At 49.3% G+C, this 23203-nt stretch overlaps 1 protein-coding gene across 4 annotated transcripts in view; it reads right to left on the bottom strand.

Annotated features, from left to right (window-relative positions):
- ckap5 (cytoskeleton associated protein 5) overlaps nucleotides 1-23203 on the bottom strand; it is a 188275-nt gene that overhangs the window by 91019 nt on the left and 74053 nt on the right. For all 4 annotated transcript variants that reach the window (XM_072466631.1, XM_072466633.1, XM_072466634.1 and 1 more), the window contains exons 16-18: nucleotides 14656-14748; nucleotides 5522-5707; nucleotides 4537-4631 (exon numbers count right to left, since the gene is read on the bottom strand). In XM_072466631.1, coding sequence (XP_072322732.1) covers nucleotides 4537-4631; nucleotides 5522-5707; nucleotides 14656-14748 — 374 coding nt within the window. The remainder of the gene's footprint in view (nucleotides 1-4536; nucleotides 4632-5521; nucleotides 5708-14655; nucleotides 14749-23203) is intronic.

Here is a 23203-nt window from a genome sequence, read left to right as displayed (position 1 = left end):
AAAGGAGATGAAGAAGGAGCTGCTGGCCCCAATATTACAGGCGATTGAAGGGCTAGAGGAGGAGCAAAAGACCCAGGAGTAGGAGCTTCGGGTCGTGAAGGCAAAGGCCGCTGAAAATGAAGACGAAATACAGGGCCTGGTGGTGAAGACAGAGATGCACGAGGCACAACACAAAAGGTGTGTGGAAAGGCTGGAGGTGTTGGAGAATAATGCGAGGAGGAAGAATTTAAGGATTCTTGGTCTTCCCGAAGGTGCGGAGGGGGCGGACGTCGGGGCATATGTGAGCACGATGCTGCACTCGTTAATGGGATCGGAGGCCCCGACGGGCCTGTTGGAGGTGGAGGGAGCTTATCGAGTTATGACGCGAAGACCGAGGGCTGGAGAAATACCTCGAGCCATAGTGGTGAGATTTCTCCGATATAATGACAGAGAGATGGTCCTCAGATGGGCGAAGAAAACTCGGAACAGTAGGTGGGAGAACGCGGTGATCCGCTTATATCAAGATTGGAGTGCGGAGGTGGCGAGAAGGAGGGAGAGTTTTAATCGGGCCAAGGCGGTGCTTCACAAAAGGAAGGTCAAATTTGGAATGTTGCAACCGGCAAGACTGTGGGTCTCACACCAAGGGAAGCACCACTACTTTGAGACGGCAGAAGAGGCGTGGACATTTATTGTGGAGGAGCAGATGGAATAGGCGGGCCAGAAAAAGAACGTTTGGGACAAAGTGGTGGGGTGATTACGTGGGGTGAAAGGGGGGAAAAAGGGGGAAAAGGGGGAAAGTTGGTAATGGGGGGAAGACTTCAATACGGTGCTGGACCCAGGGCTGGACAGATAGAGGTTCAGGACTGGGAGGAGGCCAGCTGCAGCTAGGGTGCTCAAGGACTTTATGGAGCAGGTGGGAGGAGTAGACCCCTGGAGATTTAGCAGGCCTAGGAGTAAGGAGTTCTCGTTTTTCTCCTATGTCCATAAAGTATATTCACGTATAGACCTTTTTGTTTTGGAAAGGGCGCTGATCCCGAAGGTGACAGGGACGGAGTACACGGCTATAGCTATCTCGGACCACGCTCCACATTGGGTGGACCTGGAGATAGGGGAGGAAAAAGAACAGCACCCGCCCTGGAGAATGGACATGGGACTATTGGCAGATGAGGGGGTATGTTTAAGGTTGAGGGGGTGTATTGAAAGGTACTTGGAGCTTAATGAAAATGGGGAGGTTCAGGTGGGAGTGGTCTGGGAGGCGTTGAAGGCAGTGGTTAGAGGGGAGCTGATATCTATTAGGGCACATAAAGGAAAGCAGGAGGGTAGGGAAAGGGAGCGGTTGCTGAAAGAACTTTTGAGGGTGGACAGACAATATGTGGAGGCACCGGAGGAGGGACTGTACAGGGAAAGGCAAAGGCTACATGTAGAATTTGACTTGTTGACTACAGGTAATGCAGAGGCACAATGGAGGAAGGCACAAGGTGTACAGTATGAATATGGGGAGAAGGCGAGCCGGTTGCTGGCCCACCAACTGAGGAAGAGGGTAGCAGTGAGGGAGATGGGGGGGGGGGGGTGAGAGACGAGGAGGGAGAGATGTAGCGGGGAGCGGAGAGAGTGAATGGGGTGTTCAAGGTATTCTACGAAAGATTATATAAAGTTCAGCCCCCGGAAGGGAAGGAGAGAATGATGTGCTTTCTGGATCAGCTGGAATTCCCTAAGGTGGAGGAGGAGAGGGCGGGACTGGGAGCACAGATTGAGATGGAGGAGGTAGTGAAAAGGGATTGGGAGCATGCAGGCGGGGAAGGCCCCGGGACCAGATGGATTCCCGGTGGAATTTTATAGGAAGTATATGGACTTGCTGGCCCCGCTTCTGACGAGAACCTTTAATGAGGCTAGGGAAAGGGGGCAGTTGCCCCCGACTATGTCAGAGGCAAAGATATCGCTCCTCCTAAAGAAGGAAAAAGACCCGCTGCAATGCAGGTCCTATAGGTCCATTTCTCTTTTAAATGTGGATGCTAAGATTCTGGCCAAGGTAATGGCGACGAGGATAGAGGACTGTGTCCCAGGGGTGGTTCATGAGGACCAAACTGGGTTTGTGAAGGGGAGACAGCTGAACACGAACATACGGAGGTTGCTAGGGGTAATGATGATGCCCCCGCCAGAGGGGGAAGCGGAGATAGTGGTGGCGATGGATGCCGAGAAAGCATTTGATAGAGTGGAGTGGGATTATTTGTGGGAGGTGCTGAGGAGATATGGCTTTGGAGATGGGTATATCGGATGGGTACAGTTGCTGTATAGGGCACCGATGGCCAGTGTGGTTACAAATGGACGGGGGTCTGATTATTTCCGGCTTTACAGAGGGACGAGGCAGGGGTATCCCCTGTCCCTGTTATTGTTTGCACTGGCGATTGAGCCCCTGGCCATGGCACTGAGGGGTTCCAGGAAGTGGAGGGGAGTGTTTAGGGGAGAAGAACACCAGGTATCTTTGTATGCAGATGATTTGCTGTTGTATGTGGCGGACCCGGTGGAGGGGATGCCAGAGATAATGCGGATACTTGGGGAGTTTGGGGATTTTTCGGGGTATAAATTGAACATGGGGAAAAGTGAGTTGTTTGTGGTGCATCCGGGGGAGCAGAGCAGGGTAATAGAGGATTTACCGCTGAGGAAGGTAACAAGAGACTTCCGATACTTGGGGATTCAGATAGCCTTCAGATAGCCAAGAATTGGGGAACCTTGCACCGGCTTAATTTAACACGATTGGTGGGACAGATGGGGGAGGACTTCAAGAGATGGGACATGGTGTCCCCGTCACTGGCGGGTAGGGTGCAGGCGGTTAAAATGGTGGTTCTCCCGAGATTCCTCTTTGTGTTTCAGTGCCTCCCGGTGATGGTCACGAAGGCTTTTTTTAAGAGAATCGAGAAAAGCATTATGAGTTGTGTGGGCTGGGAAGACCCCGAGAGTGAGGAAGGGGTTCTTGCAGCGTAGTAGGGATATGGGGGGGGGGGGTTGGCACTACCGAGCCTAAATGATTATTACTGGGCCACCAATATTTCACTGGTGTGTAAGTGGATGGGAGATGGGGAGGGAGCGGCGTGGAAGAGATTGGAGAGGGCGTCCTGCAAGGGGACCAGCTTACAAGCAATGGTGACGGCACCGTTGTCGTTTTCACCAAAGAAATACACTACAAGCCCGGTGGTGGTGGCAACATTAAAAATTTGGGGGCAGTGGAGACGGCATAGGGGAAGGACGGGAGCCTCGGTGCGGTCCCCGATAAGAAATAACCATAGGTTTGTTCCGGGGAGAATGGATGGGGGATTTGGAGCATGGCAAAGAGCCGGGGTAGTACAACTGAGAGATCTGTTCGTAGATGGGACGTTTGCGAGTCTGGGAGCGCTGACGGAAAAATATGGGTTGCCCCAAGGGAATGCATTTCGGTATATGCAACTGAGGGCTTTTGCGAGGCAACAGGTGAGGGAATTCCCGCAGCTCCCGACGCAGGAGGTGCAGGATAGAGTGATCTCAGAGACGTGAGTGGGGGATGGTAGGGTGTCGGACATATACAGGGAAATGAGGGACGAGGGGGGGAATCATGGTAGATGAGTTGAAAGGGAAATGGGAAGAAGAGCTGGGGGAGGAGATTGAGGCGGGGCTGTGGGCTGATGCCCTACATCGGGTAAACTCGTCGTCCTCGTGTGCCAGGCTAAGCCTGATACAATTCAAGGTTCTACACAAGGCGCCTATGACTGGAGCACGGCTCAGTAAATTTTTCGGGGTAGAGGATAGGTGTGGGAGATGCTCGAGCAGCCCAGCGAATCACACCCACATGTTCTGGTCATGTCCAGCATTACAGGGGTTCTGGGTGGGGGTGGCGAAGGTGCTTTCGAAGGTGGTGGGGGTCCGGGTCGAGCCAGGCTGGGGGTTGGCTATATTCGGGGTTGCAGAAGAGCCGGGAGTACAGGAGTCGAGAGAGGCTAATGTTTTGGCCTTTGCGTCCCTAGTAGCCCGGCGCAGGATATTGCTTATGTGGAAGGAAGCCAAACCCCCGGGCTTGGAGACCTGGATAAACGACATGGCAGGGTTTATAAAAAGTTAGAACGGATCAAGTTCGTATTAAGGGGTTCGGCTCAAGGGTTCACCAGGCGGTGGCAACCGTTCGTCAACTACCTCACAGAACAATAGTGGGAATGAAAAAGAAGGAAAACAACAGCAGCAACCCAAGGGGGGGGGGGGGGGGATTCCGGGCGGGCTCTTAGGGATGTCATTGTATATGTATAGACATTTGTTATAGGTAATGTATATTGGACTGTTGGATTGTATCTTTGGAGAGTAACTATTTTGACAAGGCAGTTGCCATTTAGTTTTGTTTTTGCTTCTGTTTATATATTATTTATTTACTTGTTTAAAACTGGCCACTGTTATTTATATTGCTTTATTGTTGTTTAAAAGGGAAACTATGTACTGTTATGTTTGGCCAAAAAATCTTGAATAAAATATATATATATTTAAACAACAGCCATAATGCAAATCTACTCCGCTTAAGAGTCAAAAATAAAAACTTACCCGGCAAATCCACACTCCTTGATAGAAGTTGCCAACCAGTTTAAAGCTTCAGCTTGGTTTTTGGGATTTTTTTGTGCAAAAGCCATGGCAACAACCTGTAAACAATTTAAACACTATTGTCTAGGGACTTCAATTCAACTCTGTCAAATCAGACAAACTCCAACTTCTATTTAACAGTATATTTAAATATTGCCATAATTAGACTATTTGCAGCACAAATTCAGTACCAGTGTCCTTTTTGTATTAATCAAATATTCAAATTTAGTTTTAACACCCTCTGCAGCAATTAGGATCTGGTGCTATCCATTAAGAAAATCCAGCAACATCCCAAAAACTTGCAATACCATGAAATATTCCCACTTTATCCTAAAGTATATCTTCTGCAACCAGTGAAGTAGAAGAAATTGACAATTAGGCTAATCAACGCTAATAAAAACCTGTACAAAGCGTTGGCTAGTCGTGAGATGTGTAGAATGATCCTGTAAATCTTGAGCAATTAAACAATATGCTGGACTTTGAGAACTTTGCATGGGTCCTATGCTAGCTGGGATTCTTACTCTAGTGACTTCCTTTTCCAGGCTTCCAGCCGAAAAAGAAACAGCATTCAATGTTATATTTTCCAACATTGCAATATTACCAGCTTTAGTGTTTAGCTTATTGCCATTGCTCTTAGAGCAATGCACACCTTGGAAGTTCTGCTCTCTCCAATGGAATATTTATTCATCTCAACACGAGTTGATGATGACCACAGGCTTTAGGTTTTCTTTCTTACATTTGCCCTTTTGATCCGTCTGGCTTTGTACATGGTTAAAAGCTGTTCATTGCCCACATTTTCAGGTTCCAATGAAAGGAAAATGTCAACTCTTTCTCTCCACAGATGCTGCATGACCCAAGTATATCCAGCATTTTGTTTTTATTTAAGATGTGGCTTTTAACTGAATTATTAGCTCCTTGAAACTAATCAAACATTTCAGTCTTTGCTAACCTGTTCAGCGGTCCAGGGAAGGGAACATGCTTCTGCAATCGCAGTGAGCGCCTCTTTTGCTTTCACTCCACATTTTATATCTCCGGTCTTATCAACCAGACCATCCAGCACAACTTCAGCAGATGTTCTAGAAAAGTTACCCTTTTGAGCAACCAGTGCAACAATATACAATTTCATCTGCATCACCTGAAGAATAAAATTGATTAGTTTGTCATCCAAGTACAACATTTTACAGCTGGCTGTTCAATAGATTTTCATGTATGGGTGAAGGATGAGGAGAGAAAAAAAACCATGTTAAGAGAACTAGTCTTTCAGCTCCTGATCATTATCCTGCAACACCACCTAGCATACGGAAAGGTACTCATATGCAATGTTCAAAACCAACCATCTATTCTCACAAATGAATAGCGTGTTGGGCAAAGTACAGGGGGACAATAACCACTTAAAACTGTCAAAAACACGTTGCGTTCCCAAGGAAGCAAGCACAAGAGATGCCAATAGGGGATTTAGTGGAGGTCTCTGAAATAGATTCAATAAGATAGGTGCAGGGAAGCTAGTTCTTCTGGTGGCAGAATCCAGAACAAGCGGGAAAGTAAAGTCAGGCCAAGGCCAGTTTGGAGTGAAATTAGGACACATTTATTCCACTAAATTAACATGGCATTCAGCTTAAGCCTGTACTGCCATTCAATTATCTGCATCGAAACTCCATCTGCTTTGGTCTCATGTCCCTTTTATACACTTGTCTAGTAAAAACCTATTGATCCCAGGCTGAAAGTGAATTGCGCTTTGTTTTAAAAAAATATATGTTTATTCAAATTTTCCAACAGAATTTTTAACAAAACCACCCCCCACCCCCAGCAACAAAAAGAAAAAAAACACAAACACAACAATCAAACATTATACAAAACTTATACATTGGGTTTCTCCCATATACAGTAACCCCCCCATATGACATTCAAATGTACCCATAGGGAAGCCCCCCCCCCCCCCCCCCCCCCCCGCCCCCACCCTTGGGTTGCTGCTGCTGCTGACCTCCTCCTAACGCTCCGCGAGACAGTCTAGGAACGGTTGCCACCGCCTGAGGAACCCCTACACAGACCCTCGTAAGGCAAACTTTATCCTCTCCAGCTTGATGAACCCTGCCATGTCATTGATCCAGGCTTCCACGCTAGGGGGCTTTGCGTCTTTCCATAATAGCAAGATCCTCCGCCGGGCTACCAGGGACGCAAAGGCCAGAATACCGGCCTCTTTCGCCTCCTGCACTCCCGGCTCGTCCGTTACCCCAAATAATTCCAACCCCCAACACGGCTTGACCTGGACTTTCACCACCTTGGACATAGTCCTCGCGAAACCCCTCCAAAACCCATCCAGTGCCGGGCATGACCAGAACATATGGATGTGATTCGCCAGGCTTCCAGAGCACCTCCCACATCTGTCCTCCACCCCAAAGCACCTACTCAACCTCGCCCCTGTCATATGTGCTCTGTGAGTAACTTTGAACTGTATTAGGCAGAGCCTGGCGCAAGAGGAGGAAGAATTAACCCTACTCAGGGCATCAGCCCACAGACCCTCATCTATCTCCTCCCCAAGCTCCTCCTCCCACTTGCCCTTTAATTCCTCCACTGAGGCCTCCTCCTCTTCTTTCAGCTCCTGGTAAAGCGCCGAAACCTTGCCTTCTCCAACCCATACACCCGAAATCACCCTGTCCTGAATCCCGTGCCGGGAGCAGCAGGAATTCCCTCACCTGCCGCCTCACAAACACCCTCACTTGCATGTACCTGAAAGCATTTCCCGGGGGTAACCCAAACTTCTCCTCCAGTGCCCCCAGGCTCGCAAACGTCCCATCGATGAACAGGTCCCCCATTCTTCTAATCCCTGCCCGATGCCAGCTCCGAAACCCCCCATCCATCCTTCCCGGGACGAACCGATGGTTCTCCCGAATTGGGTACCAAACCGAGGCTCCCACCTTGCCAGTGTCGTCTCTACTGCCCCCAGATCTTCTTCAACGTCGCCGCCACCACCGGACTCGTGGTGTACCTTGTCGGCGAGAGCGGCAGCGGTGCCGTCGCCAGCGCCCTCAGGCTCGTGCCCACACAGGACGCCATCTCTAACCTCTTCCACGCCGCCCCCTCTCCCTCCATTACCCACTTACGGATCATCGCCACATTGGCAGCCCAATAATAGCCGCACAAATTTGGCAGTGCCAGCCCACCACCCTGTCCCTACTACGCTCCAGAAACACCCTCTTTACCCTCGGGGTCTTATTTGCCCACACGAAACCCATGATGCTCCTACCTACCCATTTGAAAAAGGCCTTGGGAATCATAATGGGAAGGCACTGGAACACAAAGAGAAACCTCGGGAGGACCGTCATTTTAACCGACTGCACCTTGCCCGTTAGCGAGAGTGGCAGCACATCACATCTTTTGAAATCCTCCTCCATCTGCTCCACCAACCACGTCAAATTGAGCTTGTGCAGGGCCCCCCAACTCCCAGCCACTTGGATCCCCAAGTACCGAAAGCTCCTTTCCGCCCTCTTGAGCGGTAGCTCGTCTATCCCCTTTCCCTGGTCCCCTGAATGCACCACAGAGCTCACTTTTCCTTACATTAAGCTTATACCCCGAAAAGTCCACATGACCTCCACCATCTCCTCCACTGGATCTGCCACATACAGCGACACCCGGTGTTCCTCTCCCCCTCGGACCAGTCCCCTCCATTTCCTGGACTCTCTTAGTGCCATGGCCAGAGGCTCAATTGCCAATGCAAACAACAAGGGGGACAGGGGGCGGATGTTTGAGGGCAAATCAACATCTGACATGTGGGAGGCTTTCAAGTGTCAGTTGAAAGGAATTCAGGACCGGCATGTTCCTGTGAGGAAGAAGGATAAATACGGCAATTTTCGGGAACCTTAGATAACGAGAGATATTGTAGGCCTCGTCAAAAAGAAAAAGGAGGCATTTGTCAGGGCTAAAAGGATGGAAACAGACGAAGCCTGTGTGGAATATAAGGAAAGTAGGAAGGAACTTAAGCAAGGAGTCAGGAGGGCTAGAAGGGGTCACGAAAAGTCATTGGCAAATAGGGTTAAGGAAAATCCCAAGGCTTTTTACACGTACATAAAAAGCAAGAGGGTAGCCAGGGAAAGGGTTGGCCCTCTGAAGGATAGGCAAGGGAATCTATGTGTGGAGCCAGAGGAAATAGGCGAGGTACTAAATGAATACTTTGCATCAGTATTCACCAAAGAGAAGGAATTGGTAGATGTTGAGTCTGGAGAAGGGTGTGTAAATAGCCTGGGTCACATTGAGGTCCAAAAAGACGAGGTGTTGGGGGTCTTAAAAAATATTAAGGTAGATAAGTACCCAGGGCCTGATGGGATCTACCCCAGAATACTGAAGGAGGCTAGAGAGGAAATTGCTGAGGCCTTGACAGAAATCTTTGGATCCTCACTGTCTTCAGGTAATGTCCCGGAGAATAGCCAATGTTGTTCCTCTGTTTAAGAAGGGTAGCAAAGATAATCCAGGGAACTACAGGCCAGTGAGCCTTACTTCAGTGGTAGCGAAATTACTGGAGAGAATTCTTCGAGACAGGATCGACTCCCATTTGGAAGCAAATGGACGCATTAGTGAGAGGCAGCATGGTTTTGTGAAAGGGCGGTCGTGTCTCACTAACTTGATCGAACTTTTCGAGGAGGTCACAAAGATGATTGATGCAGGTAGGGCAGTGGATGTTGTCTATATGGACTTCAGTAAGGCCTTTGACAAGGTCCCTCATGGTAGACTAGTACAAAAGGTTAAGTCACATGGGATCAGGGGTGAGCTGGCAAGGTGGATACAGAACTGGCTAGGTCATAGAAGGCAGAGAGTAGCAATGGAAGGATGCTTTTCTAATTGGAGGGCTGTGACTAGTGGTGTTCCGCAGGGATCAGTGCTGGGACCTTTGCTGTTTGTAGTATAAATGATTTGGAGGAAAATGTAACTGGTCTGATTAGTAAGTTTGCAGACGACACAAAGGTTGGTGGAATTGCAGATAGCGATGAGTTCTGTCAGAGGATACAGCAGGATTTAGATTGTTTGGAGACCTGGGCGGAGAGATGGCGGATGGAGTTTAATCCGGACAAACGTGCGGTAATGCATTTTGGAAGGTCGAATGCAGGTAGGGAATATACAGTGAATGGTAGAACCCTCAAGAGTATTGAAAGTCAGAGAGATCTAGGAGTACAGGTCCACAGGTCACTGAAAGGGGCAACACAGGTGGAGAAGGTAGTCAAGAAGGCATACGGCATGCTTGCCTTCATTGGCCGGGCATTGAGTATAAGAATTGGCAAGTCACGTGACTTGCAGCTGTATAGAACCTTAGTTAGGCCACACTTGGAGTATAGTGTTCAATTCTGGTCGCCACACTACCAGAAGGATGTGGAGGCTTTAGAGAGGGTGCAGAAGAGATTTACCAGAATGTTGCCTGGTATGGAGGGCATTAGCTATGAGGAGCGGTTGAATAAACTCGGTTTGTTCTCACTGGAACGACGGAGGTTGAGGGGCGACCTGATAGAGGTCTACAAAATTATGAGGGGCATAGACAGAGTGGATAGTCAGAGGCTTTTCCCCAGGGTAGAGGGGTCAATTACTAGGGGGCATAGGTTTAAGGTGAGAGGGGCAAGGTTGATGTACAAGGCAAGTTTTTTTACGCAGAGGGTAGTGGGTGCCTGGAACTCGCTACCAGAGGTGGTGGTGGAAGCAGGGACGATAGTGACATTTAAGGGGCACCGTGACAAATACATGAATAGGATGGGAATAGAGGGATACGGACCCAGGAAGTGTAGAAGATTGTAGTTTAGTCGGGCAGCATGGTCGGCACGGGCTTGGTGGGCCGAAGGGCCTCTTCCTGTTCTGTACATTTCTTTGTTCTTTGCCTCCTCCCTTGGTACAGCCGAAAGTACTCCGACCTCCGCCGATTCGTAGCCACTCGCCACCGGGGCTCTATATCGCAGCCTGACCCAGCTGATGAACCCCTCCCCGAAGCCAAACCTCTGCAGCACTTCCCAGAGATACTCCCACTCCACCCGGTCGAAGGCCTTCTCCGCGTCCATAGCTGCCACTACCTCCGCTTCTCCCTCCACCGAGGGCATCGTGATCACATTGAGGAGCCTCCGCACATTAGTGTTTAGCTGCCTGCCCGTTACAAATCCCGTCTGGTCCTCATGAATCACCCCTGGGACACAGTCCTCAATTCTCATAGCCAGCACTTTTGCCAGCAACTTAGCATCCACATTGAGGAGCGAGATCAGTCTATACTACCCACATTGCAGTGGGTCCTTGTCCCGCTTCAGGATCAGAGAGATCAGCGCCCTGGACATTGTCGGGCGCAAGGTCCCCCCCCTCCCTTGCCTTATTGAAAGTCCTCACTAGCAACGGGCCAAGCAGGTCCACGTATTTCCTGTAAAACTCGACCGGGGCCTTCCCCGCCTGCATGCTCCCGAATCCTTTAATCAGCTCCTCCAGCCCAATTGGCGCCCCTAAACCAGCCACCTCTTGCTCCTCCACCCTCGGGAACCTCAGCTGATCCAAGAATCGTCGCATCCCCTCTTCCCCCGCTGGGGGCTCAGACCTGTACAGATTCCCATAGAAGTCCCTAAATATCTTGTTTATTCTCACCGCACTCCGCACCGTATTCCTCCCGCTATCCTTAACTCCACCTATCTCCCTCGTTGCCTCCCTCTTATGAAGCTGGTGTGCCAGCATCCGACTCGCCTTCTCCCCATACTCATACATCTCCCCCTGCCCTTTCCTCCACTGTGCCTCTGCTTTCCCTGTGGTCAACAGGTCGAACTCCGTCTGGAGGTTCCGCCGCTCCCAGAGTAGTCCCTTCTTGGGGGCCTCTGCATACCTCCTGTCCACCCTTAAAATCTCCCCCACCAACCGCTCCCTCTGGGCCCTGATGGAGATTAACTCTCCCCTGACCACCGCCTTCAGCGTCTCCCAGACTACCCCCACCTGCACCTCCCCGTTGTCGTTGGCCTCCAAATATCTTTCAATGCACCCCCACACCCGCCCGCACACCTCCTCATCCGCCAATAATCCCACATCAAGATGCCACAGCGGGCACTGGTCCCTCTCCTCCCCAACTCCAGCTTCACCCAATGGTCTGAGATGGCTATGGCCGAATACTCCGTTCCCTCCACTTTCGGGATTAGCGCCCTACTCAAAATGAAAAAAATCTATCCGGAGAAGGCTCTGTGGACGTGGGAAAAGGAGGAAAATTCCCTGGCCTGACAAACCTCCATGGATCCACTCTCCCCCCGCGCCCCCCCAAATCTGGTCCATAAACCCCGAGCACCTTGGCCGCAGCCGGCCTCTTACCCGTCCTGGACCTAGAGCGATCCAGTGCTGGGTCCAGCACTGTGTTGAAATCCCCCCCCCCCCCACATTATCAAGCTTCCTACCTCCAGGTCCGGAATCCGACCCAGCATGCGTTTCATAAATCCGGCATCATCCCAATTCGGGGCATACAAGTTTACCAGTACCACCCGCACCCCCTGCAACCTACCGCTCACCATCACATAGAATTTCATAGAATTTACGGTGCAGAAGGAGGCCATTCGGCCCATCGAGTCTGCACCGGCTCTTGGAAAGAGCACCCTACCCAAGGTCAACATCGCCACCCTATCCCCATAACCCAGTAACCCCACCCAACACTAAGGGCAATTTTGGACACTAAGGGCAATTTATCATGGCCAATCCACCTAACCTGCACATCTTTGGACTGTGGGAGGAAACCGGAGCACCCGGAGGACATATCGACCTCCATTATCCACTACAATATTCATTGCCTCAAACGACACCCGCTTTCCCACCAGTATTGCAACCCCTCTGTTCTTCGCATCCAGCCCTGAATGGAATACCTGTCCTACCCATCCCTTTCTCAGCCTAACCTGATCTGCCACCTTCAAATGTGTCTCCTGGAGCATAACCACGTCTGCCTTCAGTCCCTTTAAGTGCGCGAACACCCAGGCCCTCTTGACCGGCCCGTTCAGGCCCCTCACATTCCAAGTTATCAGCCGGATTGGGGGGCTACTCGCACCCCTGCCGACTAGCCATCTCATTTTCTCGGCCAGCCACGTGCCCACGCCTCCTGCACCCTCCAGGCCCCCATGCGGCGGACCCCCGCCCTGACCACCTCTCCTACTTCCAGCTCCCCTTTGGCCAATGCAGCAGCAACCCTATTTCCTTGCTTCTCTCCCCCGCCCCAACAACCACTAGATCCACATCTAGCCATTTTGCTCCCCCCATAACACTCCTGTAAGTCAGCTGACTCCTGCTGACCCCAGCCTCTCCATCGACCCCCCCCCCCCCCCCAGTGTGAGAATCCCCCCCCCTCCCCTGGCAGTCAGTGTGCGCTCCTCTCCAGCACCGCCCATCCCCCCCAACCCCATCCTTCCCTAGCGCTGGAAAAAGCCCGCGCTTTCCTGAGCCGGCCCCGCCCCCTCTGCACAGCTCCTTTTGCGGCCTTACCCCAATTCCCCATCCCCGGCCCTTTACTCCCCCTCTTCCTTAGTGGGGGTCTGCCCCTCCAACACAGACGACCACACACTCCCACAGTCTCCCCATCAAATCCATTCACCCATCCCCATCCAGCACTCAAACCAAAAGAACATTCCCTAAACGTAATAAACACCATATACACAGTAAACATCCCTCCCACAACAAACCCTCAATTTGAGTCCAACTTTTCAGTCCGTATAAAGCTCCATGCCTCATCAGGCGTTTCAAAATAGTGGTGCCGATCTTGGAATGTGACCCATAATCGCGCTGGCTGCAGCATACCAAACTTCATCCCCTTCCGATAGAGCACCGCCTTAGCCCGATTGAAACCAGCTCTCCTCTTAGTCACCTCTGCACTCCAGTCCTGGTAAATTCGGATCTCCGTGTCCTCCCACCTGCTGCTCCGCTCTTTTTTGGTTCATCTCAGGACACACTCTCGGTCCATAGAGTGGGGAAACCTCACCACTACAGCCCTTGGCGGCTTGTTGGCCTTGGGTCTCCTTGCTAGGACCCGGTGAGCCCCATCTAGCTCCAGGGGCCTCGGGAAGGCTCCCGCGCCCATCAGCGAATTGAGCATCGGGCCCCTCCACTCCTTCAGGGAGACCCAGAATCCGAAGATTCTTCCTCCTCGACCTATTCTCCAGGTCCTCAAGTCTTTCCGCCCACCTCTTGTGCAGCGCCTCATGCGCCTCCACCTTCACCGCCAGGCCCAAGATCTCATCCTTGTTCTCCGATGCTTTTTGCCGCATCGCCGCCCCTTGGGCCTTCTGTCTCCACTAGCTTCTCAATCACCGCCTTCATTGGCGCCAGCATTTCTGTCTTCAGCTCCTCAAAGCAACGTTTAAGAAACCCTGCTGCTCCTGCGACCACTGCGCCCATGCTGCTTAGTCTCGACCCGCTGCCATCTTGCTTTTCATCCCTCGCACTTTTCACTGCTCCAGGATCACTTTTTTCACTGCTCCACTCCTGGTCCAATCCATATACTGTTAGGGGGACCTTGCTGTCACCTTCCCACACTGGAAGCCGTCGAACAATTGCCGTTAGGGCCCCTCTGTAGAGCCCAAAAGTCCGTTCCCGGCGGGAGCTGCCGAACGTGCGACCTACCTAGGCATAGCCGCAACCGGAAGTCCCGAATTGCGCTTTGTGAACAGGGTTTCCCATTTCCATCACTTTTTCCTGATTTTTCTCGAATGCTCTGGCTCTATTTTAAAGGATACTGGAAACCTGTAAATCTAGGTGCACGATAAATGGATCTACAAACCTGTAGCCATAATCTGAATAAATGGCAGCTGAAAGGTTTTGGTAGCATTATTTGAGCAATATTGTTCAGGACATCAGGAGAACTCAATTATTTATTTATTTTCAAACAATGATGTGGAATTTGTATCTCTACCGAAGGGAGTAGACCAAAGGCCTTGCTGCAACCTGATGCTGTGCAGCTCACCCCTAAACTACACTTCAGTGTCAGCCTAAATTAACAATAAAAATATATGCTTGGCAGTACAGAATTATTCTTCTAATAAATGCTTCCTGGAATATTTTCCAAAAATAAAATAATCTATTCGTTCAACATATAGCATACATTTTAAATAATCATACCTGGAAATTGGTTTCCTTCCAGCCTGGTTTTTTAGCTAACATTCGCACTAATGCCTGACAAGGCAACGCTCTCTTATCAGTCACTTCTACTCCCTGTAAAATATAAACATATCAGTACCAAATGAAATTCCTACTAGATGCAGGTTATATTTTAAAAATACCTTTGCTCAAGCTGCTTAGTTGCAATCTTGAGCAACAAATAAAAATTCCCCACAGTGCCCAGATCTATTTCCTAAGAATATTAAGCATATTACCAGTGCACAAGAAAAATCTTCAATCATGCCAAATGTGAAAATAATAATAATCTTTATTAGGGTCACAAGTCGGCTTACATTATTAACACTACCAAGTTACTGTGAAAATCCCCTAGTCGCCACACTACGGCGCCTGTTTGGGTACACGAAGGAAAAACTCAGAATGGCCAATTCACCTAACAAGCACCTCTTTTGGGACTTGTGGGAGGAAACCTGGAGGAAACACACGCAGACATGGGGAAAACGTGCAGACTCTGCAGTAACCCAAGCCGGGAATCAAACCTGGATCCCTGGTGCTGTGGAGCAATAGTGCAAACCAATGTGCCACCATGCCACCCATCCACTAGTTCAACTCAATATAGTTGATAGTCAGGGTCAATCAGGTGGGATAGGGAGGGGAATGAAGTTACTGTGAAAATCCCCTAGTCGCCACAATCCGCCGCCTGTTCGGGTACACAGGGAGAATTCAGAATGTCCAATTCACCCAACAAGCACGTCTTTCGGGACTTGTGGGAGGAAACCGGAGCAGCCGGAGAAAACCCACGCAGACACAGAACGTGCGGACTCCGCACAGACAGTTACCCAAGGCGGGAATCGAACCTGGGACCCTGGAGCTGTGAAGCAAAAGTGCTAACCACCGTGCTACTATATAAAACAGATGCAAAAATAGACAACATATATACAAAGAATGCATTGAAATAACCACGGATGAAGTTGAAAGTCCGGAAACTAGGGGTAATGGTCAGACGAGGAATACTATGTACCAAGTCTAGTATGGTCTTGAAACACTGAAGTTCAGAATAGAGTCTAAGACTGATTCCCAGCACCAGACCTGTAGAATGGTGAAAGACCACAAAATGGTCAGGCTTTTCATCTTAGAAAGTTAACAAAGTCAGCGAAAAAAAGCATTCCAATGACGTTGCAGAACTGTAAAATATAAGCATTTGGTTTGATGAGGGGATATGGTTTAAGCCAGTAAGAGGTAATTGAGCACTCATATCAGCAAATTCTCTCACAAAAAGTGAAGAGATGGGACGGGATTCTCCGTCGGTATCAGGAAATGAGATTGGGCGGAGAATTGGTTCCAACGCCGAAATCGCGTCAGGCTCTGATTTCACGTCAAATCTTAATTCTCTACCGCCTCGATAGCACCATCAATGCATTCCAGAACACAAATACAATAAACGCTGTTGGCACATCAGTAGCGGGCCCAACCCGGTATGCTCCGAGGCCTCCGCAATTCTCCGCCTCGAATGGGCCAAACTCCAGCTAGAACATAGAACAGTACAGCACAGTACAGGCCAGGCTCTTCAGCCCACAATGTTGGGCCGACCATTTATCCTAATCTAAGATCAACCTAACCTACACCCCTTCAATTTACTGCAGTCCATGTACCTGTCTAAGAGTCGTTTAAATGTCCCTAATGACTCTAATGACTCCACCACCTCTGCTGGCAGTGCATTCCACACACCCACCACTCTGTGTAAAGAACCTACCTCTGACATCCCCTCTATACCTTCCTCCAATCACCTTAAAATTATGTCCCCTCGTGACAGCCATTTCCACCCTGGGGAAAGGTCTCTGGCTATCCACGCCTCTCATCACCTTGTACACCTCTATCAAGTCACCTCTCTGCCGTCTTTGCTCCAGTGAGAAAAGCTCTAGCTCCCTCAACCTTTCTTCACAAGACATGCCCTCCAGTCTAGGCAGCATGGTAAATCTTCTCTGTACCCTCTCCAAAGCATCCACATACTTCCTATAATTAGGCAACCAGAACTGGACACAATATTCCAAGTGTGGTCTAACTAGAGTTTTATAAAGCTGCAGCAAAGCCTCGCAGCTCTTAAACTCAATCCCCCTGTTAATGAAAGGCAACACACCATACGCCTTCTTAACAATCCTATCAAACAGGGTGGCAACTTTGAGAGATCTATGTACGTGGACCCCAAGATCCCTCGGTTCCTCCACACTTCCAAGAATCCTGCCTTTAACCCTGTATTCAGCATTCAAATTCGACCTTCCAAAATGAATCACTTCACATTTGTCAAGGTTGAATTCCATCTGCCACTTCTCAGCCCAGCTCTGCATACTGTCAATGTCCTGCTGTAACCTGCAACAATCCTCAACACTATCTGCAACTCCCCCAACCTTTGTGTCATCAGCAAACTTACTAACCCACCCTTCCACTTCCTCATCCAAGACATTTATAAAAACCACAAAGAGCAGAGGTCCTAGAACAGATCCTTGCGGGACACCACTGGTCATCGACCTCCAGGCGGAATACTTTCCATCCACTACCACTCTCTGTTCAGCCAGCCAATTCTGTATCCCGACAGCCAGGTTTGCCTGTATCCCATGCCCCCTAACTTTCTGAATGAGCCTACCATGGGGAACCTTATCAAACGCCTTACTGAAATCGATATACAGCACATCCACTGCCCGACCTTCAATGTGTCTCGTCACATCTTCAAAGAATTCAATGAGGCTTGTGAGGCATGACCTGCCCCTCACAAAGCCATGCTGACTATCTTTAATCAAACCTTGTTTTTCTAAATAACCATAAATGCTATCTCTCAGAATCCTTTCCAATATTTTGCTCACCACAGACGCAAGTCTAATGGGTCTGTAATTCCCAGGGATTTCCCGATTCCCTTTCTTGAATAGGGGAACAACATTCGCCTCCCTCCAATCATTAGATACTACTCCAGTGGAGAATGAGGACGGAAAGATTATCACCAACGGCACAGCAATATCCTCCCTCGCTTCCCGTAGTAACCTTGGGTATATCCAGTCAGGCCCAGGGTACGTATCTATCCTGATGCTTTTCAAAATTTCCAGCACATCCACCTTCTGAATATCAACCTGTTTTGAGTCTATTAACCTGGTTCACACTGTTCTCATGAACAACAACAGTCCCACTCTCTAGTGAATACTGTACCGGCAGGCAGGAAGGTGGTTTAAAGTGTGTCTACTTCAATGCCAGGAGCATCCGGAATAAGGTGGGTGAACTTGCGGCATGGGTTGGTACCTGGGACTTCGATGTTGTGGCCATTTCGGAGACATGGATAGAGCAGGGACAGGAATGGTTGTTGCAGGTGCCGGGGTTTAGATATTTCAGTAAGCTCAGGGTACGTGATAAAAGAGGGGGAGGGGTGGCATTGTTAGTCAAGGACAGTATTACAGTGGCAGAAAGGACGTTTGATGAGGAATCGTCTACTGAGGTAGTATGGGCTGAGGTTAGAAACAGGAAAGGAGAGGTCATCCTGTTAGGGGTTTTCTATAGGCCTCTGAAAAGTTCAGAGATGTAGAGGAAAGGATTGCAAACATGATTCTGGATAGGAGCGAAAGTAACAGGGTAGTTGTTATGGGGGACTTTAACTTTCCAAATATTGACTGGAAACGCTATAGTTCGAGTACTTTAGATGAGTCTGTTTTTGTCCAATGTGTGCAGGAGGGTTTCCTGACAGTATGTAGATAGGCCAACGAGAGGCGAAGCCATATTGGATTTGGTACTGGGTAATGAACCAGGACAGGTGTTAGATTTGGAGGTCGGTGAGCACTTTGGTGATAGTGACCACAATTCGATTAAGTTTACTTTAGTGATGGAAAGGGATAGGTATGTACCGCAGGGCAAGAGTTATATCTGGGGTAGGGCAATTATGACGCGATGAGGCAAGATTTAGGATGCATTGGATGGAGAGGAAAACTGCAGGGGATGGGCACAATGGAAATGTGGAGCTTGTTCAAGGAACAGCTACTGCGTGTCCTTGATAAGTATGTACTGGTCAGGCAGGGAGGACGCGGTCGAGCCAGGGAACCGTGGTTTACTAAAGCAGTTGAAACATTTGTCAAGAGGAAGGAGGCTTATGTAAAGGTGAGACGTGAAGGTTCAGTTAGGGCGCTCGAGAGTTACAAGTTAGCTAGGAAGGACCTAAAGAGAGAGCTAAGAAGAGCTAGGAGGGGACATGAGAAGTCTTTGGCAGGTAGGATCAAGGATAACCCTAAAGCTTTCTATAGATGTGTCAGGAATAAAAGAATGACTAGGGTAAGAGTAGGGCCAGTCAAGTACAGTAGTGAAAAGTTGTGCGTGGAGTCCGAGGAGCTAGGAGAGGTGCTAAATGAATATTTTGTCAGTATTCACAGGAAAAAGACAATGTTGTCGAGGAGAATACTGAGATACAGGCTACTGGACTAGAAGGGCTTGAGGTTCATAAGGAGGAGGTGTGAGCAATTCCGGAAAGTGTGAGAATAGATAAGTCCCCTGGGCCGGATGGGATTTATCCTAGGATTCTCTGGGAAGCTAGGAAGGAGATTGCTGAGCCTTTGGCTTTGATCTTTAAGTCATCTTTGGTCTACAGGAATAGTGCCAGAAGATTGGAGGATAGCAAATGTTCTCCCCTTGTTCAAGAAGGGGAGTAGAGACAACCCCAGTAACTATAGACCAGTGAGCCTTACTTCTGTTGTGGGCAAAGTCTTGGAAAGGTTTATAAGAGATAGGATGTATAATCATCTGGAAAGGAATAATTTCATTAAGAGCTAGTCAACACGGTTTTGTGAAGGGTAGGTCGTGCCTCACAAATCTTATTGAGTTCTTTGAGAAGGTGACCAAGCAGGTGGATGAGGGTAAAGCAGTTGATTTGATGTATATGGATTACAGTAAAGCATTTGATAAGGTTCCCCACGGTAGGCTATTGCATAAAATACGTAGGCATGGGATTCAGGGCGATTTAGCAGTTTGGAAATTGGCTAGCTGGAAGAAGACAAAAGGGTGGTGGTTGATGGGAAATGTTCAGCCTGGAGTCCAGTTACTAGTGGTGTACCACAAGGATCTGTTTTGGGGCCACTGCTGTTCGTCATTTTTATCAATGACCTGGAGAAGGGCGTAGAAGGATGGGCGAGTAAATTTGCAGATGACACTAAAGTCGGTGGAGATGTGGACAGTGCGGAAGGATGTTACAAGTTACAGAGGGACATAGATAAGCTGCAGAGCTGATCTGAGAGATGGCAAATGGAGTTTAATGCAGAAAAGTGTGAGGTGATTCATTTTGGGAGGAATAACAGGAAGGGAGTACTGGGCTAATGGTAAGATTCTTGGCAGTGTGGATGAGCAGAGAGATCTCGGTGTCCATGTACATAGATTACTGAAAGTTGCCACCCAGGTGGAGAGGGTTGTTAAGAAGGCGTACGGTGTGTTAGCTTTTATTGGTAGAGGGATTAAGTTTCAGAGCCATGAGGTCATGTTTCAGCTGTACAAAACTCTGGTGCGGCCGCATTTGGAGTATTGCGTGCAATTCTGGTCGCCACATTATAGGAAGGATGTGGAAGCATTGGAAAGGGTGCAGAGGAGATTTACCAGAATGTTGCCTTATATGGAGGGAAGATCTTATGAGAGACTTGAGGCTGTTTTCATTAGAGAGAAGGTTAAGAGGTGACTTAATTGAGGCATACAAGATGATCAGAGGATTAGATAGGGTGGTTAGTGAGAGCCTTTTTCCTTGGATGGTGATGTCTAGCACGAGGGGACATGGCTTTAAATTGAGGGGAGATAGATATAAGACAGATGTCAGAGGTAGGTTCTTTACTCCGAGAGTAGTAAGGGCATGGAATGCCCTGACTGCAACAGTAGTGGACTCGCCAACACTAAGTGCATTCAAATGGTCGTTGGATAGACATATGGACAATAAGGGAATAGTGTAGATGGGCTTTAGAGTGGTTTCACAGGTCGGCGCAACATCGAGGGCCGAAGGGCCTGTACTGCGCTGTAATGTTCTATGTTCATTTACGGCCTCCCCCCATCACGTCAGACTCTAGGCACAAGTTCCCTCCACTATCCCTGATCGGCCCTACTCTCACTCAGATCATCCTCTTATTGCTCACATAAGTGTTGAACGCCAGGGCTTTTTCATGCCCCCTTCTAGCTCTCCTCAGTCCATTTTTGAGTTCCTTCCTGGCTACCTTGTAACCCTCTAGAGCCGAGTCAGATCCTTGCTTCCTGAACCTTACTTAAGCTTCCTTCTTCCTCTTGACCAGAAGCTCCACTTCTCTTGTCATCCAAGGCTCCTTCACCTTACCATTCCTTCCTCGTCTCAGTGGGACAAAACTATTCAGCACTCGCAGCAAGTGCTCCTTAAACAATCCCCACATTACTGTTGTGCATTTCTCCAAGAACAATTGTTCCCACTTTATGCTCCTCAGCTCCTGTCCAATAGCAGTATAATTTCCCCAGCCCAATTAAATACCTTTCCAGACTGTCTGTTCCTATCCCTTTTCATGACTATGGTAAAGGTCAAGGAGTTGTGGTCACGGTCACCGAAATGCTCTCCCACCGAGACGTCTGACACCTGGCCTGGTTCATTGCCAAGCAACAATATGGCCTCCCCCTAGTCGGCCTATCTACATATGGAGTCAGGAATCCTTCCTGAACACACCTGACAAAATCTGCTCCATCCAAACCAATTGCACCAAGGAGGTTCCAGTCAATATTAGAGAAGTTGAAGTCACCCATGACAACAACTGTTACTTCTGCACTTTTCCAAGATCTGCCGCCCAATCGGTTCCTCTATCTCTCCGCTGCTGTTGGGGGGGGTCTATAGAAAACTCCCAATAAAGTGACTGCTCCTTTCTTGTTTCTGACTTCCACCCATACTGACTCAATAGATAAAACCCTCCTAGACTACCTCCTTTTCTGTAGCAGTGATGCACTCCCTAATTAACAGTGCCACTCCCCCTCCTCTTTTACCTCCCTTCCTATTCTTCTGAAAACATCTAAATCCCGGAACATCTAACAACCATGCCTGCCCCTGTGAAATCCATGTCTCCGTAATGGTCACAACATCGTAGTTCCAAGTACTGATCCATGCTCTAGGTTTATCTCCCTTATGCCTGACACTCCTTGCATTGAAACAGACACACTTTAACCCATTTCATTTAGTGCAACTTTGCCCTATCAACTGTCTATCCTTCCTCACAGATTTGCTGCATATTATTTGTGCCTGTTCAACAGCTACCCTATCCTCTGATCCATAGCTCTGGTTCCCATCCCCCTGCCAAACTAGTTTAAACCCTCCCGAAGAGCTCTAGCAAACCTCCCACCCAGGATATTGGTGCCCCTCCAGCTTAGGTGCAATCCGTCCGTCATGTACAGGTGCCACCTTCCCCAGAAGATATCTCAATGATCCACATATTTGAAGCCTTCCCTCCTGCACCAGCCCTGTAGCCATGTGTTCAGCTGCACCCGCTCTCGGTTCCTTGCCTCACTTGCACATGCCACCGGTAGCAATCCTGAGATCACTACTCTGCTTGTCCTGCTCTTTAGCTTCCAACCTAACTCCCTAAATTCACTTTTTAGATCCTCAGCCCTTTTTTTAAGCTATGTCGTTGGTGACTATGTGCACCACGACTTCTGGCTGCTCCCCCTCCCCCTTAAGAATCCTGTAGACTCGATCCGATAAATCCCTGCCCTGGCACCCGGGAGGCAACATACCTTCCGGGAATCTCGATCGCGACAGAATCTCCTATCCATTCCCCTAACCATCAAGTCTCCCATCACTATTGCTTTTCTATTCTCTCCCCTTCCCTTCTGAGCCACAGAGCCAGACTCAGTGCCAGAGACCTGGCCGCTAGGGCCTTCCTCCGGTAGGTCATCCTCCCCAACAGCATCCAAAACGGTATACTTGTTTTGAAGGGGAATGGCCACGAGGGATCCCTGCACTGTCTGCCCGTTTGTTTTCCTTCCCCTGACTGTAACCCAGCTACCCTTGTTCTGCACCTTGGGTGTGGCTACCTCCCTGTAACTCTTCTGTATCAGCCCCTCTGCCTCCCGGGTGATCCGAAGTTCATCCAGCTACAGCACGGTCTTCGAGGAGCTGGAGTTGGGTGCGCTTCCCGCAGATATAGTCAGCGGGGACACCGATGGTATCCCTCACCACCCACATCCTACAGGAGGAGCATGCAACTGCCCTAGCCTCCATTCCCTCTGACCTTACAGAACGTAGCTGCCCCGTGGACCAACTGGAACTCCGCACTCCGACTCTGCTCCCAGTCAGCTGCACTCTGTAAACTCCAGGCTCCCTTCTCGCTCTTTGAGGAAATGAAATGAACGCATTGCTCCCTCCTCACCCAACTCCCTCAGGTTACCAAACTCCCACTATAGCACTCAAATGCACCCACATTCAGCACTCAGTGCAAACAAAGTCTGCACTGTGGCTGGCTCACCTTTATACTGTGACTAGCCTCTGAAAACTGGCCTAATCCAATTAACTAATTAACAAGCTCCAGCTGCAAGCAGCTCCAAG

Source organism: Scyliorhinus torazame, chromosome 10 (genome assembly GCF_047496885.1).
Source record: "Scyliorhinus torazame isolate Kashiwa2021f chromosome 10, sScyTor2.1, whole genome shotgun sequence".
Lineage (NCBI taxonomy): Eukaryota > Metazoa > Chordata > Chondrichthyes > Carcharhiniformes > Scyliorhinidae > Scyliorhinus > Scyliorhinus torazame.
The sequence above is the reverse complement of the archived record's forward strand: the minus strand, read 5'-3'. Positions and strand labels throughout refer to the sequence as shown.